Here is a 15,164-nt window from a genome sequence, read left to right on the forward strand (position 1 = left end):
GCCTGCCTCCCCATTCCCCAGACACGCCAGGCACGTTCCAGCCTGTCGTTCTTGTCCCTGCCTAAAGTGAAGAAATTCCCAAAGGCATATGACCTGTCCTCTCATGTCTCAAATGTCACCTCCCATCAGACCATCCCACCTGCCACCTTCATGTACGTGACTCCGTTTGACGTATATTCTACTTTTCTACCTCCCTACCCCTCTGTGGAATGGGGCAGAGTTGTTTCATTATCTGCTGAATTCCCAAATGCCCTTCCCTTGATGTTAACTGTTACAAGCCTGGCCAGCAAAGGCCAAGTTCCCTGCCTTGGAAATAATACTGAGACAGGTGACTTCTGTCACTCTACTCCCGTGTTTAGACATGCCTGACTTGAAGCATCCAAGTTCACCAGCTAGATCCTACCTCTTGCATACGCTCCAGGTTTTGGTAAAGTCAAATGTACATAAGCAATTCAAGAGCACCAGGTCCAAAGTCTCCCAGAATGCTGTGATCTCAATATGCCGTGAATGGGGTTTATTTATGGAGGTGAATATGTATGTTGTAAGACTCAGGATTGAAGATGGCAATTTTTGACAGGATAGTAGAGCCGTTTTTCCATAAGGAATGAAGACAAAAGTTTGTAGTCAGGAAAAAAAATGCTTTAAGTAAAAACTATGCTTCATAGAGAACACCCATTGATCTTTATTCGATTTGACAAAATCAGCATTATTAAAAGACAGGTAACAAAATCTGATCTTATATTGAATCTGACAAATGCTACAGCGTCTAGAATATCACATAAGAAGTACCTACTGAGGGGGAAACTGGCTAAAAGCATCGCAGAGAGATGCTGCTGGTGAAGGGTCTATACCTGCAGGTGAGGTCCATAATGCGCAGCGCATAAGTCCTCCAGAAAGCGCAGCTGACTTACTTGGGTGAGGGGTTTTTCCTTCTGGGGGGAGAGAGGTGGTGAGGAGGGGCAGAAATTCAAAGGCATGTGCAGAATGGCTTCTCCATTTCAAAATGGTCATAAAAATATTTAGATCATGGCACTAGGGCACCTTTGAGGAAAAGAACACCTTAACCAGAGTAGGCTCATTGCATAATTCTTTAGTAATGTGTACAATTTTCAAGTAATGGAGCGGACTGAAAGAATAACTGTGTTTCGATAGTGGCTATCTGTTTTTCTTCTCGCCCTCTGGGGCCTGATCGGTCTCGGCATCACAGGGACACTTCTCCACGCAGTTCCTAGGGAACCACCCTCTCATTCTGGATACACCTGAGGGAGAAAATGAGACTGATGAGGAACAGATACACCCCTGAGTCCCATGCGTCATATTTTAGTCTGACTTACTCCCCCCACCCCCTTTACCACTTTGTATAAGCAGAGTTTGAGGGGGGAAAAATAAGGTTTTTAACTGCTTGCTACTAACAATCTAGAAAATAGGTGTTTCCCCAATTCCATTATTTGGAAAAGGGGCTAATGTGGTTTAGAACAGCCCCGAAGTGGAGGCGAAGGGAACTTCTCTTACTCGTGTGTGACCCTGAGGGTGTTTTTCACCAACCGCCACACTCCATGTTTCCCAGGGAACTGTCTTCCTGTATAACCTTTGGGAACTCCCTTTATAGACTTTCTAACATGTAGCAAACAACCTGTAGCCAGGATGCCTAAGCTGTCATTTGGGGTTAATTTATGATCAACCCAGTGTTTTTAAAAGAGCATCCTAGATTAATCTGTACTTTAATGCACCACTCTGGTACAGGATGTTGAGAGAGAGACCACGTGTGTGCGGGCAGCTGGGAGATGAGCTATATGGGGAGTCTTTGTATTTTCCACTCAATTTTGCTGCGAACCTAAACCTGCTATAAAAAATAAAGCCTATGAACAGCTCCTGCCCAAAACCATCAAAGATAACATTAGTTGTTACGGTAACTTATAAGGGAAGTGCACTCAGGGGAGCACGTGGCACAGCGACAGAGTGCTCAGATGCCAAGGCCAGACTGCTTGGGCGGGCCCCGGCCCTGCCTGTTTTCTGTGCGGTCTCGGGCAAGCGGCTCGGCCTCTACTTCAGTGCCCTGCCCAGTAAGACGTGAATACTAATACTTGCACCTCCTGCAGGGGGCTGATGGGGACTTCCATACAACACGGGAAATACTTGTACAAGGGCCTGACACATGGCTGGGCATGAGCTCCAGTGTTGGCTGTCATTAAAGAGACCTGACAGATAGAAGTGCTCTGGAGAAACATACAAGGAGTTTCTTGTTGCTTAATGATGTGCTCTTCTCTTTAGTTCCCCTAATGCATGTGGTATGAGACTGTTTGTCAAAGTCACTCTTGAGAGGTCTGGCATCACCGCCAGTATCTTATCCTTTAAACCCCCTCCTTCCATTTTTCATACCTTCTATGAAAGAATCATCAAGAATTTTGTCTCCGTACAACCAGTACCTGAAATATTTAAAAGATGAAAATTATTTTTGTTAGACCAGAGGCCAATTTTGTCACTGAGGGCAAAATCCAGCACTCGCTACCACTCACCGTAACCCTCGGGTGGCTAAAACGAACTCCCCTTTCCGCAGCCGTACTCGAGGCTCCTCAGTGCAGGGGCTCGTGCAGAATGTCCTGAGTCCTTTACTCAAAGGACAGCAGGCACCGCTGTAATCTTCTATCACTTTATACCGAACCTGTCATCAGTGATCAGAAGAACAATTTTTAACGTTTCTCCATTACCTGCATTTACGTTTGAATTGTTTTTAAAATATTTATTTTTTAGAGGGAGGGGAAGGGAGGGAGAAAGAGGGAGAGAGACACTCAGTTGCCTCTCACACGCCCCCAACCGGTGAACCTGGCCTGCAGCCCAGGCATGAGCCCTGACTAGGAATCAGACCGGTGGCCTTTTGGTTCACAGGCCAGTGCTCAACGCACTGAGCCACACCAGCCAGAGCTAAGTTTCAAGATTAACTACTAAAGGTAGACCCAAAATTACAGGTGGCAAGTCTTTCCCTCCCAGTTTGCTATCTAAGCAGTTCCCTTATAGGAGGCATCCGATGTTTCTAGTTCTCAAGGCTTTTCCTACCCTTCATTTCAAGCACACAGCTAAGAAGCAAATTCCAGAGCAGTGCTGCCCAACAGAACTTCCCAAAACAATGGCGATGTTCTCTTTGTGGTGTCCACTGTGGTAGGCCCTTGCCACACGTGGCTACCGACCACCTCTAATGTGGCCAGTGGAACCAAAGAACTGAATTTTTAATTTCATTTTAATTAACTTGAATAGCCACCTGAGTCTAGTGGCCATCATATTAAAAAGACAGGTTTCATACTAACAAGATATATGCAGCAAATCATTTTTCTGTTGGCAATATACATTGACTAAATTCCCTCCAACCCCCCAGTCTGAACTATTTAAATGAAAACAAAAGTGAGTTGCATTAAATGCCAACAAATGTTTTATGGAATATTGTTTAATAAAAGCCAACTGTTGGCTTCTCCTCAAAGTCAATTTTAAAAACTATTTAGAATTGTAGAGCCTGACAAAAGAAAAAAGAAATCGGTACCATTGCAAAAGGATTACTTACACTTCTTACTCTTTTATCTGCTTTTTGTTTCAACTGTTCTATCTGGAAGATAAAAAAGAAGTCTCTTATCTCAATGTTTACATTAGAGGGGCAAACTCCCAGTTGTCCAGAGTTTCAAACTGCTGACAACTTAAAGGCCTCGTGTGTTTTCTTTTTCTTTTTTAGCATGAAAAGAAGGCCCTGTGACTAAGAACAGGGGCTGAAGTAGGGCTTTCTTCTCAGCATCCCTGGCCAATCTCTTCCTTTGTGTGCACTCGGCGCTCCCCGGGGCTCTTCGCCCTCCTGGAGCTCCAGGCCAGAGCTGCAGTGAAGATGACAGAGCTCATGGATTCGTTAGAGACACGGGAGGAAGCACGCAAAACTCATCAACGAGTCCCAACTGAAAGTCATTACTGTGACTCATTTTCTCTACTTATTCATAGATGCATTTCGGGAAATAAAATACACAGTCTCTGTCCTAGAAGTGAAGTTAAAGATATAGGGTATAAGAATTAAATAAAAATATGAGACCCCATGTGCTAGCGCACGGGACTGTAAGATTAAGTGCCAGGTCCAGAGGAGTCTACAGGGCAGATGTTGGACTGGGGAAGAGGCTGGACTGCAACTGGTCTTAATGAAGTCAAATAGAGAAGAGATCGGAGGAGACAGAAAAGACAGCGGGGCGAGGTCAGGTGCAGGTAGGTGCGAGTTGTTCACAGAGTGGTCTCAGCTGATTGGAAAAGATGACTCCTGTTTGGAAGTAGTTGGAAGGTAGTTTTAGGCCAGATTTTATAAAACTAAGTTAAAGAATCAGGACTTTACCACACAGGTCTGGAGAGTTAAGGAGGGATTTAAGTAAGTCCAGAGACCTGATACAAACAGTGCTTGGATTACTAACTTCGAAACAGACTTATTTTACTATAAAATGTCATCTGAGTTAAGGGAAAGTTAAGGGGAAGAAGGTGAGGCGAAGAGGAAAGGCGACGTGGACAAAAATACTCACCGTTAAGCTGTACTGGTGACAGCCCTCTCTTATTGGCCACTCCAGCCCATCTCCTTCTGGGACCCCTGACCAGGTAAACACCTGTTTAAAGTTCTTCCATCGACTTCCCATGTCGTAAGGAAAAACAAAGACTTCGTCTAGTTGATAATACTGAATTCGATCTTTAGCCTGTGGGTAACAAAGATGTAAGATGCCAGGTGCCTTAAATGGCTTGTAGTAATAGACCACCGAGAGCATCTATTCCTTAGATTTGGACCATTCTCCACAATACTTGCTCCTGTTGTGACGTCAGCGTGCAGAGAAGAGCTGAATAACTTTCTCACAATACTGGGAGAACCTGACATACAACACCAACCTCACACAAGAGCACACAGAAAATGTGGGACAGGGCTTATTTAGGAATGAGCATTCAAAAGTGCAGATTGTAACAGTGACTTTATTCCATATGTAACAACTTCTCGGTGCACCTGTTGTTGAGCAGAGAAAAGAATTCAGGTGTAAAGAAGAGAAGCTGACAAGCAGACCGAAGAGGCAGCGAGGGTTTATTCACATGGAAGGAGCACCTTTGGGGGGGCACCAGGATGCAGCGACTCCTGGGGGAATGGCCAGGAAACGTGTAACAGGAGGAGTCATCATTGTATGAAAATTATTTTTTTAAGCCAGGAGACATGTGCAGATCTCCCGTTTTTATAGCATTGCACATGCATATGTACTTATTTACATTTGCATTTGTATGTACATTTTATGCATATACATAAATACTCTAGTTGTATAAATTATATTCTAGGCATTTAATTAGCTTTAACTTAAGGACATACTGGCTTGGAATCTTAAGTTCCACTGACACCTAGTGGTATAAAGATTCATTATTTATTCCTATAAGTGAACAAATGCAGTGGAAATTTGTTGTATAAATTTTAGTGTCTAGTAATTTTGATCAATTTTCCAAAACTTAATACAATCGTTTATTTAAACATTTTACTCAGCAACAAAGAACCAGAATTAAAATAATTCCTAGGCTTAGCATGGCACTTTATAAAGAAACTTGGTCACCAGCAAAATAATTGTTAACTACTATTAATATATTATGGTAACTAGAAATGATACTTCAAAATATTTTATTATTAAGGTACAGTATTTTAAGGCAAAGCTTCTTGTAGTTACTTAAAAAGTGATACTGATGTTAATTCAATGAAAAGAATTATCAACCTATAAAATATATGAATTTACTGAATTGTGTAAAGCTATCCCCACCCAGAGAGAAAAAGGCAATTTCTTTTCCCTATTTATGAGTAAAACCTTCAGAGTCTTCCAAATGGGTAAGAGTCTCGGGGAACAGAAACCTAGGCTATTAGCAAAGAAAAAATGGTAAGGACGAGAGAAGCTTACAAACGTGACCTAGGCGTGGTCTCTGCCTGAAGGGCACTCTATGAGGTGGGGGGGGGCACGGGTCCATCTGTGCCACAGGTTAGAAGGTGAAGAGGTGTGTGGTAGGTGCTGTGTGACGGGAAAAGCAACAGAAGTACTTAACCTTGTCCAGGGAGAGTCAAGGAAGGTTCCTTGGAAGGAATGAAACCTAAAGTGAATCCTGAGGAGCAAGAATACAGGGAAAGAAGCTGGAGGAGGAGTGTTCTAGCCAGAGGGCACATGTGGAAAGAAACAGATAATGTACAAACTACGAATTACTTGGAATTAGCTGGCTTAGAAGGTGAGATGAGGTGGGGGAGGGGTGGGAAATGCCATTGAAGAAGCAGATAAGGGAAGACGTGAAAGGTTTTATTATGTGTAAGAGGAGGATCTTATAATTAAAGCTGAACACCAATAGTTCTCAAAGCAAGGTCTGAACATTCTTTTGAGCCTCCAAGACCTTTCCTTGGGGTTCAACAATGTCAAACAACTTTGGCCACAACACTGAGATGCTCTCTGCCATTTTCACTGTGCCGTCATTTGCACTGGTGGGTAAAACTGCTGGCACCTTAAGCAGGAATGGAGGCAGCAGCACTGACCTCTGTTAGCGGCTGTCACAGTCTTCACCACCACACACTCTCCGTTCAGAGCAAAACCACCCTGCATCCCTGGAAGAACAGCTTTTACAGGAAATGTCTTTCATGAACCAATAACAATTATTATTATTTTTATTAAATCTCAACATTCAAGTAGATGTTCTTTTAATATTCTATACAATACTAAGCCAGGGATAAATCAAAATGTCTCCTATTTTTATCTTTTATGTGACATACAAATGACTTCAGGAAGCTATTGGGTAGCCAAATTTTCACTTTCAGGCATTCATTAGTTAATCTGGTCTATGAGTTTATCAGTCCTTTATGAATATTGGCGAAAACAAGTATTAAACTTACCTTTTCTTCAATCCACGATTCAATAGAAGTTTGGTTTCTGAGAATTATTTTCATCTGAAAATTAAATGACAGGGAACAAAGTTTTAGGATGGACTTTGGTTCACGTAAGGTTATTCTTTACACTGATGCTGTGAGACAGTGCTCCCTGCGCAGCTCCACGGACAAAACTACCAGGACAGTAAAGGGTACGTGACTCAGTGTGAGGTGCATCTGACTCTGAAGTCCCTGTTGTGAACCACTGTACACACAGTACGTCTGCACAAAATAACTACATCAATCCATGAGCAAAGCCAAATATATTATTGTAATAAAAATTCACATTTTAAGGATCATCTTCTGAGTAATGTTTCAGAGTGTTACCAAACACACACACACAGCTCCGTTATGCCCGCTGCCAGATAGGAAAGACGTCTCTCAATACCAGAGATTTGTGAAAAGGAAAGGAAATGTTTATTTAATGCTGTAAAGACTTAAAGTAGTGAACTAACGTCCCCACTGAAATATCAACATCCTTTGGGACACTCACCAACACCCACAGTGCTTCCTTCTCCCCCTGCCCTAATTCGGGGTACCGTATCTCAGGAAAAGAAGCAAATGTCCGTGTTTCAGGCTGCTGGCACCGTCAGCTGTGTTGCCGTCCGGAGAGAATCTCTAATTAATCCAAAGCCATGTGGCACTTTCTCATGGTCTACTGGCAAGAACTCTTTGTACCCATTTTCCAGGCAAAGTCCCTCCCGATTCCCAGGCCATGTGGAGCACCCTGAAGCTGCGTGGTCCTCTTCTACCAAAGCTGTGGGGGTCCCCACTCTGGCAAAGCCTCGTGGCTCTCTCTCCTTCCCATGACTGCAGGGGTTCCTACTCTGACAGAAGCACGTAGCTTTTTCTCCTCAATGGCTGCGGTGTCTGGGTTTCAATCCCTGCACCAGTCCTCCTCTGCAGCCCCATTCCCGACTCCTCCCACAATCGGCTATACTTGCCAGCACTCCAGTATCCTTCAAGCTTTACTGAGCTGCCATAGTGAGTCTGGGCAGGTGTGGCCCCATCACAGTGAGCCAATCTTCTCTAAGCTCTCACACAGACTCCCTTAAACCTAGGGGACCTTCCCTCAGTTGCATCTTGGGTGGAAGTCACTCTCTCCCCATGGCTCAGAGCAAGGCCACAACTATTTAACATATCTATGTAACCAGCTAAAGGTTTCAGATATGTTAAATGACCATGCCAGAAAAAGGTTAGCTGCAACGCTGTTGCTGTACAAAACACCTTTCAATGGCCCTGCTCCATGTGTCCCTTCCCCCAACTCACACCTGTGGGGGGCGGGGAAAGGGTGAGGACATCTTATATGTCTTTCTAATATTATCTGGACACCTTGAGTTCTGGACCCCAACCAAATCCCTTTTTGGGGCCCTCCTCTTGGCTGCACCCTGTTACAAGAATATTAATAAAACACTGATATAATCCATTCAATAAGCACTTAAGTGTATTTTGCTATTAAAATCTCATCACTACTTTAATTAACTTTATGATAGTGATTAAATATATGCTATTATAAAATAATAACAGTAATTCTGTTTACTGAATATATAAATGAATTATTTTAGCTGGTAAGTCACTTAAACTTTCTGTGACTCAATTATTATTCGTCTGTAAGGAAGAGAAAATAATGCTCCCCTTCAACCCCTTTTGGGGCTGAAGAGAAGATCAGCAGGCTAGAAACATGAGAAGGGCTTTCTCCACTACAAAGGTCCATACAACTCCAAGGTAATCTTTTTAAAATCCAATCAGTTACTTAGAAATTCAGGCAAAGCCACTCCAAAATTACCTGACCAGTACCTAGGATTCAACTAGTTACCTAAATCGAGTAAGTAACAGTAACATGCACTTCTCATTACAAGCTGTCCCTATAACCTGACAGCTTTCAGCTAGAAGTAACTGAGGAACTTACCTGGATAAAAAACAACATCCCAACGGCGATGGTTGTTCCTAAAGCCAATCCCAAGGCAAACAAGGTGGCAGCAAATGCAGCTAATCCAAAGGGAATAACCGGAAGAGGGTCTCTGCGGGCTGCACTCATATCAATCTTGACCGTGTTCCACCCAAAGGAGAGCTATAAACAACAGCACACACTTGAGAAACTCGGTTGTCTTAAATGGCAAGGCTCTACTGTGACAATTAAACCAACGTGACTATAACAACAACAAACAGCAACTAGAAATGCTGGCCAAGTAAACATGGCTGTTTCTAATTAACACCATGGCTTGCAGTCATAGTGATAACACACTACGGCATTCTTGTTTATTCTCAAATGTGACTTTTTTGTTGTTGCTAACGTTTATTGAATCCTCAGAAGGTGTTAGGCATACCCCACAAACATTAATATGCATTTAAACATTAATCTAAGGTAAGTAATTTAGACACTAAGTTGTGACGGTCTCCCTCTCCTCCTTGCTTCTCTATTTAACTAATCATTTTTCCACTGTTATTCTATTACAGTTGTCCCAATTTCTCCCCCTGTGCTCTCCCCTCTGCTCACACCAATACCCTGCTCCCATCGTCATTTTCACACTGTTAGCTCCCGCACGGCTGAAGAAACCACCACCAGAACGAAAAGGAAACCGACCGTGTGGGAGAACATATCTGCCAAGGATACACCAGACAAGGCTGTGATCTTCAAAATATATAAAGAACTCACTCAACTCAACGCCAGGAAGAAAAAAAATCCAATTAAAAAATGGGTAAAGGACCTGAACAGACATTCTCCAAGGAGTACATGCAGAGGGCCCAGAGACATATGAAAAGATGCTCACCATCGCTAGCCATGAAAGATGCAAATTAAAACCACAGTGCTTCTCTATATTTACAGTAATTTTCTAGAGCAACAAATACAGCCTAGGACTCAGTTGTTTCTTCCCTCGTGTTCCACAACCAGAGGTTAGAAACTGGCAAAACACAGCCTGGCCAGACAACTCAGCTGGTTAGAGCATCATCCTGATATGTCAAGGTTGCAGGTTCTATCCCTGGTCAGGGCACATGAGAAGCAACCAATGAATGCATAAATAAGTGGAACAACAAAGGGATGTTTCGCTCTCTCTCTCAAATCAATAAAAATATATTTTTTAAGTCCTTATATTTAAAAAAAAACTGGCAAAAGGCATGCCAAATGTAGCCTGCAAATGTTTATTGTCTGGCCTGCAAAATGTTTTCAAATACTGAGTTAGGTGCCAACATTTAAAAATCAGGACATTTCACATTTAAAAAAAACAGTTTTTCAACCGAAAAACTGGAAGATCTAGCATCACCAGTCTGGATTACCAAACGTGAAAAAACTGGCTGAGGTGAAACACAGGCTGTGCTCTGTACGTGGAAGGGCACGTTTCTCCAGAGTGCCAGCCCCATGAGGACTTTGCCCCTAGTTCACCCTGAACCCTACCTCACCACTACTTGCCCGTAAGGTGACTCAATGCGCTGCGGGGTACTTTAGGGACTCTGCCTGCCCCATGAGCCACCTGCCAGGGCACTGGGATTAGAAATCAGGAAAAGAAGTACAAGTTGTCCCCTGAACTGGATGGAAGAGGAAAGTCCTCGTGTTGCCTTTCTTGTTGCTCTTCTTTTTTTCCCCTCTAATTATTCTTACCACAGCTACCACGTTTGAAACTTAATAACTCATATATATATATAGTACTAAAATAAGTATCAATTCAACTGGAGCTAGCAAGGTGAGTTTCCAGAGCAAAATAATCTTTCTTCCTTTTGAAAAAATAAGTTTTAATGCTTTTTAAAAAGAAACCCATGTAGAGGCAAAGCGAAGTTCCATTTCCCACTTAAATCATAGGAAGCATCTCTCCAAAAGGGACTTTGTAAATAACCCTGATCACTACCACTGCATCTGGCATGAATGTTTTATAACATTTTCACCTACCCGGTTGTAAAGCTGTGTATACATGGTCATCACAAAAATGAAGGCAGCATGGATGCAGCCCAAGGGCGCTAAAAGCAGGAACAGCGTGAACGAAGCGTGATTTTGGTAACCACAGCAGTTGTTGATCCAAGGACAGTGATGGTCCATCTTCATCACACACCTGACAAGAAGTATTTACATAAATCATGAGGTAGGAAATCCTTCAGATAACTTCGGTCTTCAAAAGACCAAGCAAATAGGAATCCAGCATGTTCATGAGTCATTAGAATTATATTATGTGGAACAGAAAGAAAAATCTTTTGAGTTTTTAAACAACTCTGAAAAGGGACATCTTTTAAATTCTAACCAGAGCGGGAAAGGGTGGGCTTTGTAACAGCTTCTGAGGAAAAGATGCCTGCCTGGCCCCTGCGAGTTTTTTTAAGTCAGGAGGCTCACTGAGAGGTTCATTATAAAGAAATAGCCTGGTTCCTGGTTTTCCTCTGCCTCTGAAATGCACTGACTGCAGTGGAGAACAACAGAGACTCAACAAAATCTCTCACAAATCTCTGCCGGAGTTGATGGACCTAGCGGACGCTTGGGACTTCCTTCCTTCCTTCCTGTCCTCATGCATTAGATGTGGAAACTCTGAGCTAAGCCGTGGGTACAGCTGTTCCTTTTTAAAGGTTCTGGCTTATTTCACATTTTTACAGTGATTCAGTTTTCTTCCCATTATTATTATTTTTTTAGTTAAACACTGCAATACTAGGCATCTGGCTTCATTTATTAGATTAGTATAAAGTGTAAATGTGTTCGTGAACTAAATAATGGAAAAAGCAGCTCTGCTCTGTAACCAGACTCAGAACGGTCCTACAGCTAGTCAAGATGACAGTCAACCAGCACTGTCAATTGTGACCTACAGAAACAACTCGAAGGCACGACTTTCTACCATGCTCTTGGCAGGGCAAAAAGCAGTCATTCTGTATTTTTCTAAAAAAATCTTTTCACATGGGAACAAAAGAGATGTGTTAATAATTGTCAGAATTGATACTTTAAGAATAAAATGGAGATTACAGACGCAAATATTTTGGCCATATTTTTTTACAAAGTAGCCACCAATTTTATAAAAGTAGGATCATTGTGGCAGAAGGAACAAAAGACCAGTCATCAAGCTGATCGGCCCCCCCATGGATGGCAAAGACACACCTGTTGCACTTCCGGCAGTGATGGGACCGCGGTGCCTTGTACGCCTGGCAGACTTGACAATACTGGAGGTACATGCAATCCTGAGAATTTTCCTTGGCAGCAGAATATAAACACAAAATACATCAGATAACCAATCCTGAGTAATAACAAACCTTGAATAAATGCTTTCCTATGGTTTCATTTTCTTTTAGGGGAGATGGGAGAGGGATGGAATCTTAACTTGCATTCCCAGTCCTTTCACTTGAGATAAAACTATTTTAAGTAAAAATTCTGTGTAATAGCAACACTCTCCCAATTACCCAGAGGTCACTTTTAATTTCTCTTCCCTATGCTCCATCCTAATCCATTGTGCCTGAGTATAGCCGTCTCTACTTACCCCAAATCGTCATAGAGTGGAAGTTCAGAAAAAGGCTGGCTGGCTTGTATTTAGAATATGGACACAAACATCAGGGTTGATACTCTTACTAGTCCTATACATAACGTGACTCTGATTCTATCAGAGCTCTGCTTGGAAACCTCTAACTCCCTGGAGTCTAACAGCTTCTCACGTATTTGAGGCTTCCATAATCTGCCTTTGTTTCCACCTTATCTGCACTGTGTATAATCTGTCCATTCCATACTTTCACCATTCTCTCAACCTGAAAAGCCTCTTCCTGTCTCCTGTGGAAACTCCCACTTCTCCCGTAGGTCCCTGGCTGAAAATAATCAGTTCCTTTCAACTTCAATAGCTCACCACATTCTCGCCACATTCTCCTCCATAGTTACTTGCAAAAGTGCCTGTTTTTCTCCTCAGTTATGAGGTTTTTCATAATATGAATTGGGTCTTACCCATTTCTTTACTCACTTCAAACGGTACACTAGTACTTCTACAATACTAAAAAAAATCTAAGAATCATTCTGGGGGGTTTATTAAATGTAGATACTGACTCAGTAGATCTGAAGTGGAGCTCAAGATTCTGCATTTCTAGCATGCTACCAGGTGAAGTCCCTCAACAAGGAATATGGAATGGAAATTTATAAACATTCTAACAAATTTTAAGAAGCCATAAATGGATTCATACTGCACTTCCTAATTTTCACTGCCATGATTTAAAAACTTTGACTTAAACTAAAAGTTTCTAAAGAGTTTTTCTCAGTTCTAAGGATCTTAATATATTACAGGTAAAAAAAGTTCTATAGCCAAATTGCACTGTGAAGTTATAAGGAAGGCATGTGTGATATGCAGTTTTTCCTAAACTTATGACCATGTACTCACCAGCACCCCATCATTTCTTTTTTTTAATTACACGACAAGTATTCAATAAAACTGCTTTAGGAAATACAAATTTAGATTAGTATTTTTAAAGAAATATGAAATAAACAATCTGAGATTTAAATGGCCAGTGATTACAATATACTTAGTCTGTAGCAAGGCAAAAAGTAATCTATTTGATATTATTGGTGAAGATAAAGCAAAAGCTAAATTACCAGTAGATTATTATTAAAGTTCATTCTTTAAAGAGATCTTTTTCTTACCGGTTTCCATCCCAGGGGGACAAAGCCAGGACCAACAAACATAGCATTGAAGTAATTATAAAGAATCATGACAGTCCAGTTTATCAACATGATGAAATTCACACTTCCTCCAGTTGTATGTAAAGGCCAATACCACAACACAGAGTCAATCATGGCCATCACAGAACATATTGCTATAACACCAAGGGCTATAATAGGACCCCAGTGACACAGTCTCTTTAATTCTTGGAGGTTTTCAAACTTGATAACTGAGCAAGATGAGCCCATTTTGGTAAGAAAGAATGTCTTCCTATCTTTAAAGAATTATAGACTTCCTTTTCCTGTGCAGACATTTCCACGTGCCACAAGTCCACATGTGTTCCTGAATTGTCATGTCTTCTGTGCGATGTTAATGCAGATTATCCCACTTTCCCCGTTATATACTCAGAGCTCTTTATCTGAGCTAGGAGAACCCAGGATCTTGGTCTGAAACTCAATCTAAAGAAAACAAAATGAAAAAGATCAGTAAAAAAAAATTATTATGTAGTCAAGTCCAATAACCACTTAAAAGCATCTCACAAGTGCACTACCATGGGATGAATAGCCTGTCAAATACCCCCCCAAAACCCACTATTTTTGATATTAAAATAGGGTTCAGGTTTAAATGGCATGTAATGCCACAGTCTGGGGGCTGTGACTGTCCAACGTTTAGTGAATGGTTTAAGGAAACAAAGAATTATAGAGCTGGGAAACAGCGCTTTACAATTGATCTAACCCAGGTTCATAGAAATTGGTATGGAGAGGCTACATGATTAGATCAAGGTTAAACCTAACAGCTAAACCAAATCGTTCAACTCCGTTTACGGACTTCTAAACTACCTCCTACGGAGTCTTGAATTAAGTCAGCTATGAATCCGACATGGTCTACATTATTTGCCTGCGGTTGCCCCCCAAACCCCAATAAAAAGGCCAAAGGTGAGGGAGTTAAAGCAAAGACAGGGTGCAAGGACAGGAGAGCCAGAGGTGTGTGTGAAAACGCGACTGGAGGCGTACATGAAAAAAGAACATGGATGAGAGTATTTTAGGAAAAAAAAAAAAAGAGGAAGTGCCTTCTGCGAGCACTGGGAAGATTTGTAGACGGGTATTTATCACAGAACTGCAGTGAGTGAAGGAAAGAAGATCTGGGATACAAGGGCAATAACTTCCACGCAACAGATGCCGCTGCTTTGTGCCTCAGTTTCCCGCCCGGGTCATGAAGCAGACCTTTTAGAAATCCTCACTTAAGCAGAGGGAGAGGGGAGGATCATCCTTGTAAGCGTGGTTGGTCCCAAAGTAATGAAGATTCTGGCCTCACTCGGGTGGAGTGAAGACCGCCAAAACCATGATTACGTCCCCTGCCTTGACTCCCACCTCAGTCTGGTCCTTGGTGCCTGCTCCTCGGCCATCGCATTTCTGGCGCAGCCCGGGCTCACCGGAACAGCTTTGGTTCGGGTAATTCCATCATGGATATCTCAGTACACAGCAAGCAGAAAGCGAATCCTGTTTGCTAGAGGCTGGGGCATAGACGCGACATGACCCGTTCTTCTATCATCGTGTACTGTAGCTGCAGTTGTCTGGCTCGGGCTAGGAGCGCAGTCTCGGTGAGAGCCACTTCCGGAAGGTTCGCCGCAGGAAACT

The 15,164-nt window shown here is 42.3% G+C and overlaps 2 protein-coding genes across 4 annotated transcripts in view; one reads left to right on the plus strand and one right to left on the minus strand.

Annotated features, from left to right (window-relative positions):
- The window catches only part of ACSL5 (acyl-CoA synthetase long chain family member 5), a 46,968-nt gene extending 42,432 nt beyond the window's left edge, over positions 1 to 4,536 (plus strand). The window contains exon 22 of the mRNA XM_053668423.1: positions 3,719 to 4,536. The gene's annotated coding sequence lies outside the window, so the exon portion shown is untranslated. The remainder of the gene's footprint in view (positions 1 to 3,718) is intronic.
- ZDHHC6 (zinc finger DHHC-type palmitoyltransferase 6) lies at positions 659 to 15,153 on the minus strand. 3 transcript variants are annotated; one of them, XM_037132896.2, is made up of 11 exons: positions 14,898 to 15,153; positions 13,509 to 13,985; positions 11,994 to 12,085; positions 10,812 to 10,971; positions 8,838 to 8,999; positions 6,896 to 6,949; positions 4,536 to 4,703; positions 3,554 to 3,595; positions 2,517 to 2,662; positions 2,380 to 2,426; positions 659 to 1,259 (listed from the first exon to the last, which is right to left on the minus strand). In XM_037132896.2, the coding sequence occupies exons 2-11, from the start codon at positions 13,773 to 13,775 to the stop codon at positions 1,156 to 1,158; spliced, it is 1,242 nt and encodes a 413-aa protein (XP_036988791.2). In that variant the 5' UTR covers positions 13,776 to 13,985; positions 14,898 to 15,153; the 3' UTR covers positions 659 to 1,155. The 3 variants fall into 3 exon arrangements, with proteins under 3 accessions (XP_036988791.2, XP_053524401.1, XP_036988792.1); XM_053668426.1 differs by lacking the exon at positions 14,898 to 15,153 and adding an exon at positions 14,751 to 14,889; XM_037132897.2 differs by lacking the exon at positions 14,898 to 15,153 and having other exon boundaries at positions 10,812 to 10,879; positions 13,509 to 13,555.
- Between the last annotated feature and the right edge of the window lie 11 nt (positions 15,154 to 15,164).

Source organism: Artibeus jamaicensis, unplaced genomic scaffold (assembly GCF_021234435.1).
Source record: "Artibeus jamaicensis isolate MK-2021 breed Jamaican fruit bat unplaced genomic scaffold, CSHL_Jam_final contig_490, whole genome shotgun sequence".
NCBI classification, from domain to species: domain Eukaryota; kingdom Metazoa; phylum Chordata; class Mammalia; order Chiroptera; family Phyllostomidae; genus Artibeus; species Artibeus jamaicensis.

What these genes read in the sequence shown, in the direction of transcription:
- ZDHHC6 (XM_037132896.2), bottom strand. Translation starts at nt 13,775, where the DNA reads ATGGGCTCATCTTGCTCAGTTATCAAGTTTGAAAACCTCCAAGAATTA. An exon ending in CAGATAAAAGAGTAAGAAGT is followed by an intron (nt 2,663 to 3,553) that starts GTAAGTAATCCT and finishes CACTGATGACAG; the next exon opens with GTTCGGTATAAAGTGATAGA. An exon ending in TTAGCCACCCGAGGGTTACG is followed by an intron (nt 2,427 to 2,516) that starts GTGAGTGGTAGC and finishes TAAATATTTCAG; the next exon opens with GTACTGGTTGTACGGAGACA.